Source organism: Rhamphochromis longiceps, linkage group LG20 (assembly GCF_057381845.1).
Source record: "Rhamphochromis longiceps isolate RC_006_pf linkage group LG20, R_longiceps_female_GT1.1, whole genome shotgun sequence".
Classification (NCBI taxonomy): Eukaryota; Metazoa; Chordata; class Actinopteri; order Cichliformes; family Cichlidae; genus Rhamphochromis; species Rhamphochromis longiceps.
In genome coordinates, this window is record NC_140576.1 from 25,961,224 (window position 1) to 25,985,717 (window position 24,494).

Genomic DNA, 24,494 nt, shown 5'->3' on the forward strand with positions numbered 1-24,494 from the left:
ATGATGTCTTCATCACAGGCCCAACACACAACCCTGTGTTATATACATAAATTATGTAAATATAGGCACTAATAAAGTGACAAATCCCGTTAATCCAATGTTGCCATGATACAGATTTTAAAATGTCATCAAACAGTTGGTGAATCTCTATCTTCTTGCAGTATTATCTGTATTAAAACCTGATGGATTTGTCGATAATACCAGCTGATATTATCACACAGCAGTTACCTCTGCATATTTGATTTGGCAGTTTTTTATGCAAGATGTCCTTCCTGATGCAGCTCTTGGGGTCAGGCAAATGTATAAACCACTACACAATGAAGTCCCATCAGAAATAACATTTATAATGACCAAGGAATGAAAATGAAAAAGGTAAAGCAAATAAAGGAGAAACACCCTTCAACCATGCTGAGTGTTGATGTTGCGTAGTTTGTCCACCAGAGGAGACTCAGCAATTTGGTGAGAACAGTTGGATAATTGTAAATAAGTAATTAAATAATAAAACAGAATGAATATTAGGGAAATTGGCTCATGTTTCCTGAGTATCGACTGATATACTGGAGTCACCAAATATCACCTAATATCGACATTAGTCTTAACAATCCTATATTGGTCTGCCTTAATTTTTATTAATATATTTTGTATTATTACATAACCTGTTACAACAAAACATTTTAAGTGCAACAATATTGTTTAATAAAAGCTGGTGCTAAATCATAGATTTATTTCTCTACTTTTTTGTTTTAGACTTCATTTCCAGTTTAGCATAAACATTCCCTACAGGTTTTTTTTTCTATTTTCATTCATTTTGGGAATGTAGTATCTTAACTATTCGCCTTTTTCTTTTTCTTCGTTCTTTGCTGTGCACCCACAACTGCTAACATGCCCTAAGGCCAGGCACCCTCAGACATCATGGGACCAGCGTAGAAAAATACTTTCTAGAGCTCCCCACCTCCATCTGCTGCAGTCTTAATAGAATGTAACAGCTGTTCTAGTGCATCGTCTTTCTGTCTGTGGTGGTGGGGGGTTAACATAGATACATGGATTATGCTGGGCTCCAGCCTCTTTGTAATTCAGATAAGACCTCTCCACTCCTGGAGATAAGTTTAAATATTAATAATGAATTAATAGATTCTCCTCTGGGTGAAATATTAATGAGCTCTTCTTTAAAGAGAGCCTTTGACTCCTAAGAGAGGAGGGATGACATTGCGCTTGTTAGAGTAATTTAAAACATCTCTTTGATTTTTTTTTGTTGCTGCTTGAGGATGTTTAAGGACTTAAGGCCAAGGTGAATTTCAGGGTCAGTATTTGATCTAACAGATATTTGGAAATGCCCATTCAAGTAGCTTTTGAACAAGGCTAAGTGACGTATACCAACAAAATCTGACACATGAGCTCAACTGTCTGTACTCATAACTAGAATCTGAAAGCTCTAATTGATCCTTCTATTGAATCTTTGTGAGTGCAGTTCCCCTTTGAGAAAGCTGATCCGGAGGCTTACCGCATCAAGGTGAATGTGTATCAGTAACAGCGGAAGACTAACGCTGTGTCCTTCCTCAACCTCTATCTTCTGCTGAGATTTCTCTAGTTGTTGTGTCTTCCTGGCACTGCAGGACCTTCAGGGACGTGAGAATGTGAAAGATTTCAATTTTCTCAGCTCAAACTCTCACACCTGTGTGTGTGTTTTTTAATAGTTTGCTAGTGGTGAGGGGTAGATTTATTCATATACATATGTGCTTGTGTTGTTTTTCTATGTGAGGACTGTTTGGAAAAATCCTGGAGTCGGGTCAACATGCTGTGGAACGTGAATTGCCTCCATGACAACACTACAGTGTCCTCCCTCCTGCTACCATCTGCAGGGTGCAATCAAGTGTGCCATGATGGCAACAGCTCACTGATTGATCTGAACTATTTAAAATATGCTGATTTATATATGTAGATTTGTGTACCGAGTCCTCTCTGACTCTAACTGGGCCAAGTCCTCAGTGTGCGCGTTGTCGTCAGTGCTAGAAAGAATGGGGAAAATCAGTGTGTGTTTTTTGCAGACTAAATTCAGCGCAGTCCTTTGAAAGTACGTTGACAGAACTTTGGCAGGCCGTCAAACAGCTTTGATACTTTGTTTTGCTTATTGTTGACTGCATTCTTGTGGATGTCTTGTAGAAATCAGCAGGTGGGGAACTGCAGGAGTGTACACAACATACTCAAATTTCTGTATGTCCACAGACGATAGCATTGGTAGCTAGATTTGGCAGCGTTAAACTGTTATTTTACAGTTTACCTACAATTTTTCAGTCCAGTATGTTTCAGTGTTCCTTAATAGGAGATCTTTTCTTGTCTATCTTTTTAAATCATGGCAAGCTATCTTCCTTGTGACAATTCCTCTATTCTTTGAGGTGCACGGATATAGGAATACCGCCTTGTCTGACATTAAACAACTACAAAATAAATGCCTACCAGATGCGTCACTGGAAATTATTTTAATTATGTAAAATAACTGAAAAAAAACCAATCACATCAATACTAAATTAATGAGGAAAAAATACTCTGCATTTACTGTATACAACTTAATTCCCATTTACATTTTCTTACAGCCCAGAAGAAAAACATACATGTGATTTGTAGGGCTCGTCTCCCTCGCTGGTCTTCATGTTTTTCCTATTAAATCACAAAAAACATCCTTATGTTCCTTTGAATATACTCAGTTGAGTGATATTTTCCAGTAAGACACTGATGGAGTGGAGTGTGTGTTAGGCTATTGGTCATCCTGTTGGACAGATGTGTGTGGCAGATGCTATGTTTAGGTCAGTAGAGCGAAGAAGATTTAGACTAGCGCTAGTTGTCAATATTCCAGTGGTTTTTAATGTGTGACAGAGACTAAATAATCACACAAAGGTTCCTCTTTGTGGACAGATGGAAAAAGATTGTTGTTGTAATTAGTGAATGTAATAAAGGGTGACAGAAGGGAAGAAAAGCTGTGCCAGCTTGCTGTATCACTATCCTATGCAAGGGAATTCATCTCTATCTAAATGAGGTTATTCCAGCCTATAAAATGAAAATCAGTCGTCTCTTTGCTCCTTTTTTAAAAGCAGGTTCTGGTCTGAGCTGTGAATTCAGCCTTCGATTAATGAGAAAATCGCAGCAAGATGGCGAGAGGTTCAACATTCCTCCCTAACACACAGCTCACATTCCTGTCTTTGGTGTAAAGAGGGGGCATGAGCACCATGCCTCATTAGATAACCCACAAAGGCAAGGCTCTATTCTAATTTGAAATGGGTTTTTCCCCTTTTCGGATTGCCCTGCAGGGTGGCTGCAGCACTGATTCCCCGTCTGCTCTTTCCCTCCTGTGAAAAGATTTCACCTCGTCAGGTCTGCTGGGTTGAGCAGCGGATGTTAATGCCACGGAGAGCATTACCTCTTCCAGCGTCCAGCGTGATGCATAATTCACTATGCTGAGAATTTCACCCAGTTCAGCTAGAGGTGGCCTAGAATAAGCTGCTAGAGGTGAGTCGGTTTGCAAAGGAGTATGCCTTTACTGCCCGTTCACCATGAATACAAGAGGATCAATCGGGACCTATTTTAACCCACTCTGAGCCACTCTCAACTCCCCTCCAGTTTGTAAAACCCTTCGTTTTCTGAATTTAAATCAAACTCAGACACCCATCCCCCTTTTCACATTCACCATCTCTTCCGCTCTTCTCGTCACACTCTGCTCTAAAGCCCTGTTATCGTTTTAAATCGAGGGTTTTCCAACAGTGTTTCCATGGTTATCGGTGGCATTTGTCTGTGGGTTCACAGCCGGTGTCGGGCAATGTCACCCCGTCTTTCAGGCTGATGTCAACTATTGAGTGTGTAGAGGGGGAACACGGAGAGACACGGAGGAAGGGGGTGGTTGTAATTATATGTGCATATGAAGAGGGTTCGAGCAGCTTGGGCGCGTCATCCTGGCAGCTTTTGTGATCCACATGTCTGTGGGGGGAAGTCACGCAGGGACACGGATGTACTCCCCGGAGACTTGTGGTTAAAGCAGCTCCCCGAGAGATACAAATGATCAGAAATACAGATGATGTTTGTTTTGGGGTTTGTTTTTTTTGCAATAGTGCTGAAGGTGTCAGTTCATAACAGTATTTATATAATGGATAATTTGAGGTTGTCAGATGTGAGTGAAAATCCAAAATATTTACATGGGAAAAAACATTGTAGAACAGTTCGAGCAACAGTTTGAGTAATTTAAACAAGAATAGAAATCCACAAATCTAAATATTTTCTACCTTTCTGTGTTTAATATCATTAAAATTTCAATAACTCTGCATTTGGGCTCTTTGCAGGATAAATCAAGCAATTAAAAGAACATTTTTATGAGTGTTTTGTGATCATTTTCTAATGTCATTAGCAAAAAAAATGTGTTTGTTGCCACACCCCTTCGTGTTTCCAGCAAATATCTGAAGAATATCCTCCCTTCACCTTCCCTTCACTTGAGCTCACTTATATCTTCACACACTCATTGAACTACTACAGGCACACCCACTAATACTTACACACACTTCCCCCATCTTTCATTCGGCTGCTTCTTTTCCTCTCTCCCTCCTCCACTCTACCCACTCTCACTTAACTCTCCCCTCCCTCTCCATCTCCCCGTTTTTCCCCCCCTTCCTCCAGCCCTCCTCCTCCTAACCAACCCGGGCCGTCATTAGTTTCCATGGTGACAGTTAGGGAGGTATTATTGCGTGTTGAGAAGTGCTCCTGGCTTCCTTTCAGATCGGTGGCGGCGGAGGCATTGTTTAGCCCACTGCTGTGAATGGTGTGGGGATCAGGATGGGGAGAGCGTAGGACAGGAGGAACGCATCTCTTTCCTTTTTTTTTTTTTTGGGGTGGGTGGAAGGGGGGGGGTCCACTGACACTCTCTGCGTTTGTAGTCTGTGGAGGGAGGAGGAGGAGAAATAGGAGGAGGAGCAGGGAGGGAAGTAGAGGAGGAGAGAGAGGGATGAGTAAGAGAGGCAGCGTGGTGGTTGGAGAGAGTCGATGAGGGAGCAGGAGTAGTAGCAGCAGCACGTTCACACCGTCTCCCTGAGAGCGCCGTGAAAACATCCAGACTTCTCTCTGCTGCAGATCGGACTCTGCTTTTTACTGTTCATATGTTTGTCACACAGCAGGAGCGACAGAGATTTCAGACAGAGAGCGAAAACTGAGCAAACATCGGAGGTAGATGGCAAACTGAGTTTAGCCGGTGAGTTACTGATGTCGCTTCGTCATGTGTATATCTTTGTGGGAGCAAACATTAATTCATGAGCTCACTTGTTCAGCATTTAGTTTACATTTTTGTTTTAGTTTGTTTGTGTAGCAGGTGCTGCCTCTGCTGCTGCTGCTGCTTCACAAAATTAATGTGTTTTCCTCCCAACCAAAACTCAGTCTGGGTTATGTTTGGGTGCATGGGCTTCTAGCTGTCTGATGAATGTGGGCTAATTCTCGCTGCCCTCTGAAATATACATGCAAGACTGCATGTTTTATTGAGTACGTACATTGGGGGCGATTTTCTGCTGCCTTGCTTCTTGGATACCCTGCAGTGCTTTTTCAGAGAGCAAGGCAGTATATGTGTGTTTTTCAGTTCGAGTTTGTTTGGTTTTCTCTTTCATCCAAACTGCAGTGGGTAATTAGGAGTGAGAGATGAGCCCCCCGGCTTCTCAAACAAGTGATATGAGGTGAATAATGTAATGAGCGACAAACGCTGCCAACTTCATATTACTGTCCTTTTTAATCACTTTCACTGAAATGACTTTTCAGCTGAAAATTTGGCAAGTTCCAGTTAATACAAGCTCGCTGAAGGAGTGGATAAAGTGACACAGTGATGACCACTACTAGCTCAGTGATGTCATTACATGGCATCATGACAATAATTTCCCAGATGATTAAAGCTTAACAGATTGCCCAGACAGCACCTTGTGTATGATGTCTGTTATTTTCCACTGATATGTTTCTGTTTGTATTCATTTTCTTTCTTTTTTTGCGCAACTATATAATTAAGCTTACTGGGGAGGTGTCTTGTGGAAAGGGGAGTCTGAGTGTTTCTATGACGACTGGTAGCAGCTGTGTGAGCTGAGGCTGAGTGTGTGGCAGACATTGTGGCATTGCCTAGAGACTGCCGCACTCAGTCTAATCAACGACCCCTTGACCCAGATCAATGGGATGATGCTGAGCCAAGCAGCCATGTAGTCTGCCTGGCATGTATGTATTGTAGTACAGTGTTGCACAGCTGCTTACATTTCCTGGCTCACCACAGGCTTGAGTGGTGTCAGAGTGGTCTGATCCGCTTAGATTGGTGGTGGTATTAGTCCAAAAAACAGGCTTTTCATTCATCAATGCAATCATGGTGATTAGATGTATTCAAGTGTAAGTAAGACAAGTAGAATCTCAGCTTTGGTAGGTACTGGAATCCTGAAGTGGGTAATTTTGCATATTAGGTTGGCAAAATAGCAATGAAAGCCAATTTTAACAGTACATATTTATAGAAGTATATTTAGAATTCTTTTAGTTTTACGCTTGAACTTCTAAAATGAGCAGACAAGTGAGGAAATGATCAAAGGATGAGGGTTCACTCCCTGTAATTCATGTTGCTGTCAGTAGAGAAACAAGAAACTGAAAGGCTCTGAAAGTTGTCGGAGATGGGGATGGAGACTTTGACTTGGTTGGGTTTAGACCCCAGTCACAGAGGTCTAGAGTTGGTGGAGGTTGTTGGCGATCGCTAGGTGAAATTAGGCTCAAAGAGGTATATGGTGCTGTAGTGAGGAGCGCTTTGCAATTGCTTTGGTCACTAGCAGATTACCACGGTTGCCCGCTGTTTCTACAAATATGCTGATTTGCTTGGCACACTTGGCAACCATTTAAAAACACTTGTAACCAGTTATTTTTACCTAGCAACCGGTCGTTGCCAGGTGGCTTCTGTACTGGCCTGTGTGACTGGGTTTAAACCAAACTGAGTGTTGTGTAAATAGGTCTGTAGTGTGCTATTTTCTGCTGTGTGCTACATTTCAGAAAAACTAAAAACTATCCTGACCTGATTCTCTGAAAGTTATCCAAACTTCATGTGTGAAAGCAGCTATATTTTCTTTCCAGGTTAATGTCTCTATGTCATTCTCTGCGCTTTCAAAGTAACACAGTCTCACTGCAAAAGCTGCCGATGCTTTACTAAAACCAACGCATACCTCTTTTATTTGCTTGAGGATTGGTCAAAGGTAAAAACTAGCCAAATCTGCTCCTCTGTGACATTGACGCAATAAAAACATACAGGTTGCGTACAGGAGCTGTGAGCACCATAAGCTGATATTTATGGTTAGGCTGACATGTAGAAACTGCTCAAGGCCAACGCACAAAGACACACACAGTGTGTCCTTGTGTGAAAGGCAAAATTTCAGAACCCCTGGGCAGTGGAAAAAGTCGTGAGTCATGTTTCACCCATTTTCCTGTGTCTGGTTAGGTTTACTTCTAGAAATAAGCCAAAGGAAAGGTTTTCAGCCCACAGTGTCCACAAGTATTTAATACAGGGGTGGGTCTGTAACTGTGAGGGCAGCCATTCTGTGGAAGTCATTAGATTTGATCTCTGTATCTCTGCATCTGTACACCTGTTGGAAATTCTTCCCTGTCCCGGAGTGAAGCTAATGTGAAGCAAATTTGATTATGTAATCTGTGTCATGTCGATGTAAACTGATAAAGATGAGGCCCTGCCTTATTTATCCCAGAGCTGGGAAATCCAGCATCATACTTGTGGTTTTTCCTCCATTTATTGGTCAAATCAAGAGGAAGGAAGCGCCTTATATTGGTCAGAGATGCTGGAGAACTTGTGGTGACACTGACCAGACCACACGCAAACAGAAAAACACACACACACACACACAAATGCCATGCTCAACAGTCAGCCTAATTAATGTACTTCATCACCCTAGTAATTATACCCACAACTTCCTCTTATTCTGGGGCACCTAGGGTCTAGATGGTGATGGTATTTCCTGTGTTGGTAATGTATAATTATATGAATCAGCCTCAAGCGATCAGATAAGGGTGGATCAGTGTACTGCTGTCAGTGTCATGAAGGCATCTAAATAAAGCTCAGTTCCTGTGTGATATTTCACTTTGAGTTTAAAAGTTTGTTTACATTCTTAAGGTTGGAAGTAAGGAGACACAAGCGTTTTACTTTCTAGTATCATGTGTGTCCTTGCTCCTTCGCGTGCATATGCCTGTGTGCGTTTGTGTTTTACTTCTCCATTTGGTCGGGGCAGTCACTCGGAAAGTGTTAGGCGCTCTCTTGTCTCTACTGAAGCGCGTGTGTTGTTTTTGTACAAGACATTGGCATCACACAGGAAGGAAGAGAAAGAAACTGCATACAAGCACACATTAACAAGCAACATTCTAACCTAGTTAAACTCAATTATGAGAAATATTTGCATCTTTTACTCTGACCTCCTTCAGGAGAAAAGGCCACTTGCCTCTAACTGTGGCCTGCTGGTATTTCAAAAAGCTCAAAAGGCTTCAGTGTTAAATTGTCTTTGTAGTTGTCTCCTACTGCTGTGGAAAGGATGAGATGGCTTCCAGAGGCCAGTAACGAGATATTTAATGATTTTCTCCTGCAAGGCATAGTGTGAGTGTATGTAAGGTACACATACACATTTGCTTGCATAGATGTTTGTTAGCAGACAGCTTTTTAAAATATTTTTATGGGATTTGGTGAATCCCTTCTTGCCATATTAACTTCGGAGGGGGTTGTTAATGTCTCCTCATAAAATGCAGAGTCAGTACCTGTGCACTCATGGTTGCAGTAAGTGTGGGAGCTACCATAAATGGTAATTTTCAAGACAGTGAGCTTTTCTTTTTGATCTTCCATTTTTGTATGTCATTTGGCTTGACTCATGTTTCTCACCAGATAAAGTGAGTGAAATGTGGAAATGATTATTTTGATCTTATATTAAAAATTTAGATCAACATTGTTTTTTATTTAAAAGGGTTGTTTTATACATCTCTGCTTAATCTTTGATGTTGGCCAGTCAATCACAGGAAGCTGCAGAAACAGCAGCCCGCTAATTGGGCCGTCTTCGATGATTCCTTGCCTCACTCCTCAGACACCCCATGACAGAAAAACTAAAGCATTTAGCAGACGTGACGGATGAAAGGTGGGCTAGAGCTACCTGCTGCACGCAGTGGTGATTCTCTGCAGCTCTTTCTATACAGATTTAACAAAGGCTCTGATTTATCCAGCCGTCATGGGATATACAATATGACAGCTATCAGGGGTAGATCATTTCAAGTGTGTGGAGCTCTTATGGATTGTAGTTTGTTGTTTCCTGTCAGCACAGAGATACTTAATGTTAAAGAGAACATATAACAAGTGGAAGCTGATGGTGGAAATGTCTACAGAGATTATATTTGAGTAATGAAGCTGAACAATAACTAAGTTGATTTTTGATGTTGTAGAGAGATTTTATAGGCTAAAGAGTTAATGGGTTAATCAGGAAATAATGAGTACATTTAAGCTTATAAAATCATTTGCTGTAGCCTTAATTGGATTTGCATTTTGTATACATAAAGGTCATGAAGCGATCCTTTGATGTCTTGTGTGCTCATGACTTGCATGTTAAGCACGACGCAGACTGTAAGGACTGCAGATTGTATTGCCAAAGGAGACAGTCTGTTATCTGTAAATCAATATAGGCTCAGAGGGTCAGTTGGATTATAGCAAAAATCTTGGTAAACGATTTACAAGAGCTTTGAAAAGTGTGCGCATGCAGCGGCAGGCCAGCATCTCTGTTTGGGTTTAAGCAGCTCAGTGTACAAGAAGCTGGTCCTAGTGGTCCTCCTGTCTCCTGTGTGGGTAAATGAATGCGGATCAGAGCACTGTAGTGCTGTGCTGTAAGTTAAAAATTCTGGAGCCATTACAGAGGAAACAGGAGCCTTTATTGGTCTGTCTAGTGTACACCTGGTTTCTATAACAGGCCTCTCCCTGTACAGCCATTTCTGTGTGAACTCGTTTGCTTGTGGCTCTTGGCGTGTCTTGGCTTCTCGCTCCCATGTCTTAGCTTTTTCTGCCCTTGACAAACTTCAGCTTGTTTTCATTTTTTTTAAATTTCCATGCAAGGTTTCTCACACAAAAAATGTTAATTTAGGCTTCTTTCTCATTGGCATTTAAAAGTATTCTCAGTTTTCACATTTGAGTGAGTAAGAAATTGCAGCCAGCTAGTGTGAGGCACTGTGTTCGAGGTTCGGGCAGACTGACAGGAGCTGCTTGCCTCGGATCCTTCTTGCTCCAGAGATCCCGTTGCTGACGCTGCCTTTCAGGAGCCAAGTGACATTTTGAAAATGATTCTTACGTCAAAGAAGATGTGTCAGGGTTGAATGTGCGGTGACCTTTCTGTCTCTGTGTGTGTATGTTGGGAAGAGTCCAGTGTGCACAGAAGAACAGCACACAGGGAGGGGATAAGGCTTACACCCAGCTCCACGCCCGCATCCTTTCTTTTTCATCAACCCAGCCCTTAGACCAACCAGGAATGAATCAGAATGGGTAACAGGTTGACCTGTACTGGGCAAGGATGTCCCGCTCTGGGACTCTTCATGTGTCAGCAGCCTGATAGACACTCCTCTCCGCATGCTGACATCCATCCTGCCTGGAACAGATGCAGGGTGGTGTTGTGGCCACCCTTCCACCTCACCCACTAGTGCAGCATCACTTTGACAACAGAGGCTGTAACAGGGGGCAAAAAAGCAGTAATATGATTGTGGCCCAGTGTGTAAAATGTAAATACATGTGTTGGAAAGATTTGAAAGGAACGATGGTTACATTTTGGCACAATGTTGCGAACCAGATGAAATAAATTTACAGAATTACCAGAATGTTTTTACACCACTTGGCATCTAATCATTAGTTATTATTAATCTCTGGCAACAGTGTGTTTTGTCTTGTCTTCTCCCCATCACCCCCATCCGACTGCTACCTGAGGTTTTTTCCTGTTAGAAGAGAGTTTTTCCTTCCCACTATCACCAAGTGCTTCTCCAAAGTGGGTTGTTTGATGGTTGTAGTTTTCTCTGTATTTTATTTTGGGTCAACCTTAAAATTTAAAGTGCCTTGAGGTGATGGCTGGCTAAATACCTTCAGACAGTGTTTGCTTAATCACATCATCCGTGGTTTGTTCAGTAGTTAAAATAGCCAATGGGGAATAACGGACGCATTTAGGTACACAAAAATAGTGGACCCCTGTTCACTCTAATTTCCTGCTTTTACTTGTTTTTTCCATCACACACGTGCATAATATGATACGTGCTGGAAAAGCTGGTTTCGGTAAACCAGCTCTGCATGCGCCACTTCCTTCTGTTGTTTTGTTGGGCCTGGCTTTTCCAAAGGTGTAATTCTGTGGAAATGTGAGGTGTGAGTGTTGCATTTTATTTGGGAAAGGCAACGTTTTGGTCGGCTGTGTTTTTGGTTGGCCCTGATGGTGTTTCTGTGGCTGCAGTGGAAAGCTTTGCAGCCTGCTGTAAAACCTTAGCAGATCAGAGTTTAATGGTAACAGTGTTAACATGAGTTAAGTGTTAGACTAATTTTGTGGTGCGTACTGCAGATGGGTTTCTATAAAGTTAAGTGACTGGGCAGAACAGCCTGCATGTTTTGACGTGTACGTTTGCACATTTGTTGGTGTGAATGCAAACGGTGGATACTTTTCCTTGCTGCAAGTGACACTGTGCTCAACATTTATTGACGTGCAGTCAATCATTTCAACGATCGTGCTGTCAGCTGTTGAAGCAGTTTGTGACTGGTCCTGTCCAACACAATGATTGGTTAATCCCACGTATCAATGTCTGGTCAAATAATCAATGATTTGATGCTTCAGAGACCTTTAATCAGAATGAGGGGCGATCGAGCTTTGATCCAGAAGATTAACATGAGCAATACTCGAGACAGTGTGGCCTTAGTAAAATAGGGAATCATTGAATTTGAAAATGCTTTCTCCGACTGTAGGTGCTGGTGACTCAAGGAGCAGACCTATGTGTAAAGACTTACCCATCCCCCACGGCACTGGAAATAGTATTTTTCTTTTCTCTTGAAATTTTCTCTACCAGTAAATATGCGTCGAATATACTTAAACTGGGAGGAAAAGATGGGCTTTCCTGTGAAACCTTGCTTGTACTGTTGTGAAGACAGTCCAGCCTGGTTTTTGTTTTTCACAGTGAAAGCCCCCATTGAGAGCTGCTACAGTAGGTTTCAGTGAGGCTCCAGTAGTTTCTGGGACAGTTAGGCAGTCATCTCCACAGGCAGGTTTGTAAACCCCCTTGTTCTCCTGTGTGTGTGTTGCCCTAATTGCCAATCTGTAGCTGTTTTCTTTGCAGCAATGCTCTGGGCTACAGTAGCACACTGCATCCAGTCAGACAGAGGCTTGTTTCTCTGCACCCTGCCTCATAAAAGTCTGTGTAGAGTGTTTGCCGTAGCATGGAGTAGCTGTGAAATGGAGAGGCCGGCGTGCAACCGTCCTGTCAAATCACATGTTTGATGAAAAATTTTAACCATCCCTTTGTCACGTCCTCACATCATTGTGCTACTTACTGTAAAGTCTGAGTGCTCTCCAGTGACTATCACGTATCGGTACAGATGACTGCTGATTGTACTGGCCTTGAGTCACACTGTTCAAAAAAGGTCAGTGTGTCATATCTCACCCTCAGCATTTCTTCAGACTGGCTCTCAAGGACACAACAGGAAATGAAGGATGCTGTTAGACTCAGGCACATGTTTATACATAATAATATGACTACTGGAGCTCTGGCTCGTGTTTTACTTTCTTTCTGCTTGCAACTGTAGACGACAGAATACCTTCCAATTGAAAAAGAAATTAACACTTTATTAAAACTGTGCATCTACTAAAAGCACAAGTAGTTTACTGTGACCATCTTGCGATATTATTAGCCATAATAAAGGCAACTGTTGGGATAGCAGTTGCCTCTTCTTTTATTTCTCAGGGTACACGGAAGCACGATTGATTTAGTTTGGGATGCCACTTCGATATTAAGTCTTCAGTCTTTGTTTATGTTTAGCTTTTTCCACTTGGTGACAGTGTATAATTACAGGAACTGGAAACAGATGGGCCTGTTTTCTTAGTATATTTACATCTCTGAGTGCTCTGTGCATGCTGCACAGAATGTATAAATAAAGGATTTACCCTCCATATTTGAAAAGTGAAACCAAGTGCAAATAATCTGCACTCCTTCTAATGCCCAGCAGGGGGCAACTCTACTGGTGGCAAAAACAAGATCATCAGATAGCATAGAAGTCCTGAAGGAAATATATGTACTTCATAGTTGATGTGTTATAATGGTGAACACTGCACTGATTCGTTTAGGGTCTCAATTGCCAGTTTCAGGTTTTAGTTTTTTTTTTTTTTTTTTTTTAAAAAAGCATGATGAGAGGCATATATCTCTCTCTCTCTCTCTCTCTCTCTCTCTCTATTTATATATATCTATATATATATCTATATCTATATCTATATTAGTGCTGTCAATAGATTAAAAAAAATTAACTAACTAATCTCACAATTTTCTGTTATTAATTGCGATTAATCTCAATTACTTTATTAATAGCCTGGCTCCAATTACATTTTTTTATTCTTTATATTTTAAGTAATTATCGTTGTTCACCAAAGTCCAGTGGTCTCCGGTGAGAGCGACATTCCTTACTTGCACAAGCTTGCTGGACTGCTGAGCCCTCTGGTCCCCATACAAAGTGTGCAGTCTCGACACAATGGTTCCTCTCGAGGGCAGATTGTAACACTCATCTCCTGATGCAGCACGAATGACTTCTCTCAGTCCATCATCTTCTACTATGCTAACTGGTCGGCAGTTTTTAGCTATCCAAACAACCAAGGAATTGGTTACCTTTTCTCTCACATTTTTTGTTATTCGTCCACAAGCACCATACTCCTGAAGCGTAGACTGGCGAGGTCCCGTAGAGGTGGATTCAGTTGGGTGTTTTGCTCTCAGGTGATACGCCAGTGATGAACTGCTTCTGTGGTACTTGAATTCAGCGTTGCAAATTGTGCATCTTACTCTCGTTTTGTCCAACAAGCCATCAGGCAACTTCTTAAAGAGAAACTTTCCACCCAAAAGTCCGCCCTCGTCCATGCTTGCGTGTGTTAGCTAGTGTTAGCTAGATAGTAGCATGGTGTCACTTCTTCTTCTTCTTCTAATCATTTCTGTCAGGCCAAACGCCAGCATAGCACACTGTTGCCCCCTCCTCCAGAGGTGCTCATGAATTTAAAGGTCTTAGATTACAGGAAATTAATAAAAAAAACAAAATCAGCGTTAAATTTTTTTAATGCATTAAACATTTCGCGTTGATCTTAACAATTAACGCGATAATTTTGACAGCACTAATCTATATCTATATATATCTACCGGTATATAGATATATATAGATATATATTAGGGCTGCCACAAACGATTATTTTGATAGTCGACTAGTCACCGATTATTTTTGCGATTAGTCGACTAATCAGATCATCATCCATTAGATGTAAAACTACAGCTTATTGCACCAGCAGCATCTGCTCTTATATAACTATCATTAGCTTACAGCTTTAAGTGTTTAAGGTCTGTGCTAACTAAAAATAAAGACAAGATGATAGTTTATTAAATTTTAATGAAATTTGCAGATTGTTTCGGTGAAGTTTAATAAACTCCTTGCTATCTAAAATATAACAGGACACTGGAGTATATTCTGGAGCATCTCACACTTCTGATAATCAGCTGTCTGCTTGACGTTTATTCAGCTGTGTAAAAACTATAACTTTAATCTCAGACAAACTGATTTACTCAGGAACAAATAAAATACTAAAAAAAAAAAAGCCAAACAATAACATTTTAAGTTATCTAAGTGACTCATATATATATTTAACCTGAGTAGCGAAAGACGGCAGTGGGTTTGAAAACGATTTGCGGGGAGTCCGGTGTTCTCACGGCGCTAGTGAGCCTAGCCCCCGGCTCGCTAACGAGCTAGTGGGTAACAGATGTCTCCGAAAACGTCGGAGCGCTTTTGAAAATATGTGGTGTCCTGATAAACTGAGCAGATATTTGAGGTTTACACAGCTACATTCTCGCCTGAAAATATGTTAAACGTTTATTTTGTGACCCAGAAAGAATAATAAGAGTAACATTAAAACTAACTAGCTGCCGCCATTGTTGGAAACTGCGCTGGGCCGCGCTATGAATTCTGGGACACAGCTACTTCTTCTTCTTCTTCTTCGGGGTTTAACGGTAGCTGACATCCTTGTACATGCAATGCTGCCATCTTCTGTTTCAGTCCGTTATTACACTCTTAAATCCTGCCACTTATTCCTGCGTCTTTTGTGATCGTACAAAGTTTCAAACGACGCGTCGACTATTAAATCAGTCGTCGACGATTTTGATAGTCGACGTAATCGTGACTAGTCGACAAATCGTGGCAGCCCTAATATATATAGATATAGATATCTATATAGATATATATTTCCCCCTGCTTTGGTTTAAGAGACATCAAATTGTCTCTCAAGACATCAAATCAAGTCCAGTGGCTATGTTCATAGTGGAAGTGAGGCTTGCTCACCCAGGATGAGGGTGACCCAGGTCATCTACTAGCTAGGGGTTAGTGGTTCAATCCCTGGCCATTCTACTCTGCATGCCAACTTGTCCTTCGGGTAGACACTGGACCTCATTCATTGGAGTGTGAATCTTAGAAAGATAGCACTCGGGCAAAGAAGATTTATTGTATGAAAGTGCCTTGAGTGGTCAACTAGAAAAGCACAATATAGGAACCAATTCATTACTGCTTTGTGAGTTTTACTCTTAGATTATGAGGCTATGACTTTAACACCTTCTAGCAATCCGTTGCCTGCTGAACCTTTTTCTAACCTCTCAGCCTCTCTGCCTTCTCATCCCAGAAAATCACAATCTGTGGGAGCTGCTGAAATCTTCCCACTTAGTGTGGGAGACATGCCATTGTGCCTGCTATGCCCACTGACCTAATTCAGCTCAGTGCCTAATAAGATAAGATAACCTTTATTAGTCCCACACGTGGGAAATTTGTTAATGCCATACCAGTGAAACTTGGGGTGCCGCTAATTGTTAAACAATAAATATTTTCTACAGTAGGTTAAAAAAACTGATGGGTTGACAAAGAAAATGTGATTGTTTCTCATTACAGAGCATGATGAGGAGAAGATGAATATAGATTTTTAAGCTGTAGCCAGATGCTGCTGTATATGATTGGATAGCTGTTGATCCTTGTGTACTTTTGTGTGTGTATGACTGCGTGCATGTGGAGATGTGTGTGGGTTAATAAAGCCTGTGTGATTGTCAGAGACTGAGATCTGCCCTACTGTCGATCCCAGGGCAGCTGCTGTTATACTCACACCAGTATTTTCTCTCTCTGCTTTTTTTTTAAATTTCCTGGTTTGTACATTTGGGTTTTTATCCTTTTATAGTGTCGTTTCAACCAGTTTCTTATATCTAGAAAAGTAAATACTTTTTTTATAGTTATTTATAGCTTTAATTTTCTTTTTTGAACATGTCACCTTCTTTATTTCAGTCCCTCTGTGTCCCAGCTGCAACATGTATTTAAATTCTGTCTTCATCTATACATTTCTATCTATCTTTGTTTCTTTTTTTTTTAATGATTAAGTTGATTTCTGAAAAGTAGATCAAGGTCATAGCACATATTGGTATGGCAGAGGGAGAAATGAGACAAAGCAAAATTCCTTTGTTTTCTTAGCCTTGCTATTTTTCTACAAGACAATGTGTTCCTGTCCAAGCCAAGAATTTAAGTGGCTCTGTGGCTCAAAGTTCATTATAAATCTAAGAGTCGTTTAATGAGAGCTTGCTGCTCTCTGGCTGAGTCGTTCAGGGTAACACGGTGGAAATAAAACCAGTATTATTCTGAATGAGACAGTGAAAGAAAGTTATACAGACACAGACAGAAGGAAAGGAAGAGAGTGGGTATAATGAAGGCAGAAAAGCTAAGAAATGTGATGGTGACATAGGAAATAATGAGGTACACCACCCAAACTGGATGTCTTGCCACGTCTTGGTGGGGAACTGGGCGGGTGGTTGGTTGAAGTTATCAGAGTGGCGCTGTCAGCTCTTCCTTACCCAGGGTTGCTTTGTGGACAGGAGAGCTGATTGAGTAGCTGTCTGAGTGGGGAGACTCTGCTGACTGTGAGCGATCCATCTCTGGGATGATGGGTAATAAATGACTCTGTGGGGGTCGCCTCGGGGCTGAAGGTGATTGACAGGGTAGCTACGTCTGTGCATTTTCCTTGTGCGTGTTTGTGTATATTTTGAACCTGAGTGTCTTGGGGTCTGGGGAAAATGGAGAGAGGAGAGAGTTCTGAGTTATTTTCTCGGAACTTTGAATTAGCACGGTGAAAATTTGAGATGTCTATCTCGAAGGTTTGATTTATGGAGAGTAAAGAAAATGTTTTGCTCTGTTTTTTGTTTTCAGTGGTGGAAACAAGCTTCTGTACTAATCTCAGTATCCCTGGTGAAAATGAGCACATCTAGCACATTATACTACGGTTTGTGCTCACACCCAACTAGGGAGACAGAGACACAGCTTGAAAGGTACAAGTCCAACTCAAAATCATTAAATTTTGCTGCCATGCAACTTTTAAAATGCTCAGAGCATCGCATCATCAGTTGTTGATAACAAAGCAAATAGCAAAATGTAGTGTCCCTCAGCTAAACCATCTTTGCCCCACTGTTTCTCACTTTGCATACTAACTCATTCTACTGATGTGGCCTAGTCTGATTAGATATGTAATTTTATTTTATCTTTTTAAGTCTGAAAATTAGAACTTAGAGAAAGTTTGGAAGTTTAAGGCTTCAGCCGTACAGGCCTAATGACCTGTCGGCTACCCCGTGGCAACCACTGGATGTTGGATAAAAATGTTTGTCCACAGACAATTTGCTGAGTGGTTGCTGGAGTTTGCTAGCAGTTGCTAGGTAAAAAAAGGTCACAAAGAGGCTGCTACAATCCTCCTGATTGTTTTAGTTGCTAGCATATTGTTACAGTGGCTGTAGTTTACACAGAAGATCCCAGCTTATCTGCAAACACCCCCCGACTGCTTGTAAGGTGGTAGTTAAACTGAAAATTGTGACAAAAACTAGAAATGTCGCATGTACAGCGATGATTAACATCTATGTTTTTTTTATTAATTTATTTTAAATCCCAATTTTCTGTTACTTTCTTATACATTATGTTCATTTCATCATCCACCTGAGAATACAATGTTACGGTCTCCATTTGAATTTGTTTCATGTGCTACGGTCAACCTACATCTCCTGTATGTAACTTAACAGTCACCAGATTTGTATCCATGTTATTCGGTATTGAAAAGAAATATGTCTGCAGCATTGAGCATTAAAAGCAAATATTGAAAGCTTGCATTGATTCTTGACCTTGTTTACTTAACGTTGTAAACACACCTTAAGACTCATAATTTGATTAATTGTCATACAACAGAGACAATCTAACTACACAAAAGGCAAAAGCAATCAAACAAAGACTGATACACATTGCTGTGACGTGCTAATACAAGAAATACATTCCTTAGGTTTTTCTCTCATGATAGCATCACAATCCCGGACGCTTACATGCTTCCTGCTGATTAAAATCAAAGTGTCAGTATACGTACCTAAAGGTATCCGAATATTTCTGTGTATAAGGTACACGGCAACCATTAACTTTGTGTAGTTGTATACTGTGAAGCAGTATTTTGAAGTTACAACTCAAAGTCCTCACAGTCCTAAGCTGAGATTGCATTACATCACAACCATGAAAGAACAGGTAAGATTTACAGTGACTAATTGTTGGTTTTGCTGGGACAGGTTGCCATGTTAACGCACAGCCTTCAGGGTGTAGCAGTAATAATGTTCTCATATAATTTCTTTCTAATCGTGCTGTTCATTTATTCTTCAGTTACTGTGTGGGGAGCAAAGGAAATTAATGAGCTCATTATTCTCCTTTGTGTTTTTACAAAGCTCTCACTAAATTAGATAGATACATTATTAATATTGTCTCTTGAGTCCAAATCAATTAGGTGACTGCCTCAAAAAGGCGATTTTGTTGATTATCTAACTCTAACCCTTGTCTTTTGAGTTGTGCGCTGTGGGCAAAGTTTCCTGTGTTGTGGGCAAACTGTAAGATTATATGCTGAGATTCTGGGATTCCACAGTGACACATAATCATGTCATTTTGGCCCCGGGAGGAGCTGTTAGTATCAGGTTTGTCAGGTGAGCAAACAGGTGCAGGTCCTCTAACACCACTGGGAAAGGACAGGTGACTGTGCGTGTTTTGGTATAATGCAGGTTTGGGCTTTTAAAGGGCTGGTTAGGGTGTGTATGTCTGTGTTTGTTGGCCACAAAGAGTAGTCTCAGTTGCGTGCGCGCACACACACACACGGCACTCCGGAAAACTGGGAGGGCAGGATTTATTTTGGTTTAAACACTGCTGTGTGGATGACTTTTACATTCAGTTGCTCTTTGGACTTTGGATATCTGACACGGAAAGATAGGACGCAAGGTAATGTATTTATGGCACTCTTGGCTGTTTGTGTGTTCCTTTATATTCTAAGTATTTGTTTTAGTAATGGCTCGAACACCGTTGTGTGATATAATTAGACTGAATGAATTTGCTTACATATTTTCCTGTGTACTCATGCGAGGTTTGTGAGATTTTAATTAAGGAAAAAAAACGTGAGTGTCAGCTCCTTACTCGCTCTGCTGTGTTGTCAAGTTTCTTTCGGTGTTAAGCAGTTTGACATGAGGGCCAGGTTTGGCTCTCAGGTAACCATAGCTACACTGAGTTTCCATAGGCACTGGCCCTTATGCCTCTGTCTTGCACTGTTGTTTATTTTTCCCAGCAAAGACCACAGCCAGTCTTGGGTCAAAGTGTTCTTCATCAGGCAGTTATTTGGCTGAAGGACTTTTCCTCTGACTCAGCCCGCAAGTCATCTCTGATTTAGAGATGGCATTAGCTGAAACCACTGTGAAGGGCCTGCAGTTTTTCTTTTGCCAGGGACCGGATGCAAAGATAGTCTAACTAAATTCAAAATCTACCTACTGTAGGCACTGATCCGCAGTCCTCAGTGTGGAAAACGTGTTCTCCATCTATTGTACGGAGCTGAGGGAGCTGTTTGCTTTGTTCCCCCTGCCCTGCTCTTATTCCACTGGTGCAAAGATGGTGGGAACACCTGCAGTGTGCCACATGAGGCAGACAGCATAACAGGACTCATTACTGACAGAATTTTTTTCCTTCCACTGCCTGAAGCGCAGCTGAAAAACACCAAATTAGATGTGCCAAGGCTCTTGTGGGGGCTCGGTGCAATTTTAGGCTGTAATCCAGTCGAGCAAAAGTTGGTGTGACTTGATCGAATCCATGAGCCTGAAGGAACAGAGCTGTGTGGCCGTAGTATGCATAGCTATTATCATAATCTACTCTGGGGCTGCACTTTTTGTCCCCCTTCCGATAATAGGGCTGTTGTGGTATGTTCAAATGAAACCTCGTAGAGTGCATATGGTACAGACAAATGCACGCTCGCAAACAATAGCAGTGCAAACACTCTGTTTCTTCTCTCTTGACTGGACTTCAAAGAGTTGGCATTCATAGCATATCTTTGTCAAAATGTAATGGAAATATGTGTGTATGTGTGATAACATTACCACCTCGTCCTTTAAAGATTTTTTGCATCGTGTATTTTGCATTTTGAAGTTTTAAAGGCAAATTGATGATCCCGATGGATTTGTGAAAGTGTAAAGGAAACATTTTGCTCTTCACATCTAACAAAAGGCCAAAAGCGACCTGACAGTTAACAGTTAACTATATGTAAATGTAAAAATACATGCCTATATAGCTAAAGCCACACAGAGCACCACAGAACTCAAACCATGTCGATGTGGCACCCAAATACATTGCTCTTGTGGCTTAAAAATGCACTGTTGCACAAAAACCTGCAGCTGAAGTAACCATAGTGCTAAACACGCACAGGGCCCAGCTATTTTAGAAATATTTGTGACTTTTTTTTTTAAATATAAAACTTTAGATGAAATCCTTCCATTTTTGATTTGATTGACTTTGTTGAGATAAACAAAAACTGATAACATTGAGGGTCTTGGAAGTCACTTAGCTGCTTTAAAAAGTGCACAATTTATGTCCAGTCAGCATCTACAGAAAATTAGATTTATCCAGTCAGTTACAGGTCTGAGAGTGTGAAGAGAAACCAATTTGCAGGCTCTGCAGCTCTCTGCTGCCTTAGGCCTTGTATTAGGATTGATGCTGCAGAGTTTCTTTTGGCCCCAATGCTATCTGTCCGAGGGCGACGCCGTGGAGCACACCAAGCGCAAGGTCATTCACCCGCAGTAGTCACCACGCACCACTGCATCGCTGTCGCAGGATTATTCCTTGTGTTTAGATGTGTGTTATTATATTGATCAATACCTAAGATTGTCTTTCTTCTTTTCCTCTATATATAGATCTCCCTGCCTCCCCTCTGCAGTACCAGTGTGGATCAGTGGACTACCTGTGTTCTCCAAGGCTCATAAAGAAAGGTCCGACCCCCAGACCATGTCACGACAAGCCTCCAATCAAACCGCGGCCTCAGCCCCCCACCTCGCCCAGAACACTAACCGCTCAGAAACCTCAAGGTAAAAATCCAGTGACACACCACAGCCCCTTGAAGGCCAGTTTTGACATCGGTGCTGTCATTATAATTGAAAGGTGCTGCAAGGTTGGACCCCTGCTATCGAGCCGTGATTTATTCTGCTCTGACAAAACACTTTTCTATAACATGGGACGCGTCAGCTGCCTGACCTCACTCTGCCACTCACTGTGCTCAGTAGGTCACCTCTGCAAGAGCTGCTGCTGCTGCTGTAAAGCAGGGCAGTGTCTCCCAAGTGTTTGTGATCGGGCACCATTTGAAGAATGCTAAATATGAACATCCAACGGGAGGGAGAATTGAATTGAAAGGGAAGTCGTAATTCTGTCAGTTTTTGAGCAGAGAAGAATCTAAAACTGGACGTAGATCTCTCTGGCCTAAAAGCTTTGGTGGTGCAGAACATGCTGAATCACTTAACTGATGAATTATATGGCAGAAGCAAGTAGCACTTTCCCTTTTTTCTTTTTTCGCCCTTTTTTATTGGATTGCTCTTTACAAACGTTGTGAGTTTTTTTGCAGCTACAGTGAACAACATTAATAATAATAGTTTAAATAAATGGATCAGTTAAACTATTAATTAAAAAATTAGTTTGCAAACATTCATTAATTTACAGTTTAAACTGTTTGTCCAACTGTTTGTTGGTGATGCTGTATCCTCTGTTTCCCACTCATACATAAAATGCTTACTCCTTACTTTTATTTAACATACTCAATATTGGCTGAAAAAGAAGTATATAAAGTAAAGTTGTTGCCTTTCTGATGAACTGATGAAACTGAAACATCTTTATATGTTATCATCCTCAGGAGACAGCTCACCGCACATAAACACATGCACTGTTACTACTGCATAAAGAAAAGTCTGCTCCTTTCTAATCAGCAGTGGCCCACACAGATGGAGGAAGTGCTGAAATTAACAACTGTAACATATCAGCACATTTCCTGGTTTCTGACAAAAATGCTTCCTAAAATGAAATGTATGAAAAAAAATTCAGATATGTCAGTAAAGTTGGCCTATAATGTAAGTGTTTATTAAGTGTAGCATATATTTTTAAGAGAGCACTGTCATTTTTGCACTTGCTTTTTTTTCCTTCTTCTTTTCTCTTCTTTCTTGAGCCACAATGGCTTACGCACATGCTCTCAGCATCCTGTTCAGAAATAAGGAAGTTGCAGATCGCTGACGCTCAGAGTTGATTTCGTCCTGCCCCACTGCGCTGCTACGTTTCTGTCTCGTCTGACTTTTTTTTTTTGTATTTTCTGTGTTTTATCTCAAGTTTTTACTAAGTGAACCAGCGACACAGCTATGGAGGTTTTCTCCCTTGGATTTATTCCTGTTACCTGATTGCTTTTGTTCTTGTCTGGAGCCTCATGCTTCTCTTTTGCTCTGCTTTTCTTGTTTTGTCTGGACTCGCGCATCTGTAGTGCCCCCTAAACCTGCGCACCTGCTCGCCCTTGGGCAAGACAAGAAACCTAAGAGGATCCCACCGGCACCCTCCAGGCCTCTGCCAGCACCCCCTCTTCCACCTAAACCAAAGCCTACGCTAACCCCTCCTGGCCAGGGAGCACAGCCGCAGAGAGAGGCACAGAAAGTTGGGCTGCTGATTGAGAGGTTTGAAAATTCAAGGTAAGCTGAGAAATGTAGACTGTTGGCTTTAGACTGAGACCGGTTAGTTTGGCAGATTTATCGTTTGTCTTCTAAAAGAAGTTTCAGGTTAGCCTTTTTTTTTTTTTTGTAGCAGTTTAAGATGTGGGCTGGTTTTTCAGTGAGACGTAGATACAAGGAAACAAGAAATTAAAGTTTTGCTGTGCAGCCCCAAGTATTGATCCTTGATGTAATACACATCTGTAAAGGTGATGTGATACTAAGTTTTTCTTTGTTTTTATTTTTCCAGGGTCCCCATCCTTGGGGTGCTTCCACGCTCACAGCTGCAGCTGTGTCTGAGAATGGACAGTGCACCAGATATCACTTCCTGCAGCCAGGACACCACGGCAAAGGTTGCAGGAGACTCCTTCCCTGTGGATAAACCTGCGCTTGGCAACTTTGAACGGACTGACGACGAGACTGATCTCTCGCGTCTGGCTTCCATGCGCATCGACGGCACCGGTGATCCTGTGATGGATAGCTGTGCAGTGAATGACATCACACAGAACGATGGCTGCCTCAATGACGTGGGGCGGGATGAAGGTTCATCCCACAAACTTCTGGACAATCCGGACTCCTCAGAGCAGAACGGGAAGATTCCCAACCGGGACAGTGGCATTGACAGCCCGTCGTGCACCGTGGAAGGGGAGGTGTTCCCTAATGAGGATGTCATTGACGAGGAGGATAATTACGACAGCGTCACTGAGACAGAGAGTGTGTCCTGCTGCGTTACACTGGACAACAAGCGAGACTCAACGCAGGATGAGGACAGTGACTTAGATGAGGGGAGCAGTGGGGAGATACACTCTCTGACAGACACACAGATCGGGTATCTCACAGATACACACTCGGAGGCGCAGAAAGTGAGTACCTCCCTCGCTCACCATCAGCAGGTCATAAACACACGTACCAAAGACCGTAACTTTAAGTCTGAATACAGACACCGGCTCGCTACAGCCTCCACCGTTCAGTTCAGGTGATGTGTGGTAATTTTGAGGAATTCTGATAGCTTGTTGAAATCGAAGCACACGTCCCACGAGTTTAAAAGCTTCATCTCAGCCTGCCGTTCGTGTAATGGAAAAAAGTAGCGTGTGTCTATAATTATCTGAGCCTCGGTGAACACTTTCAAAGAATACTTCTGCATGAAACGTTAG

At 41.7% G+C, this 24,494-nt stretch overlaps 1 protein-coding gene across 2 annotated transcripts in view; it reads left to right on the top strand.

The window, feature by feature from the left end:
- fgd (faciogenital dysplasia) overlaps positions 1-24,494 on the top strand; it is a 52,268-nt gene that overhangs the window by 11,701 nt on the left and 16,073 nt on the right. For both annotated transcript variants that reach the window (XM_085393660.1, XM_085393661.1), the window contains exons 2-4: positions 21,520-21,690; positions 23,121-23,322; positions 23,591-24,203. In XM_085393660.1, coding sequence (XP_085249786.1) covers positions 21,520-21,690; positions 23,121-23,322; positions 23,591-24,203 — 986 coding nt within the window. The remainder of the gene's footprint in view (positions 1-21,519; positions 21,691-23,120; positions 23,323-23,590; positions 24,204-24,494) is intronic.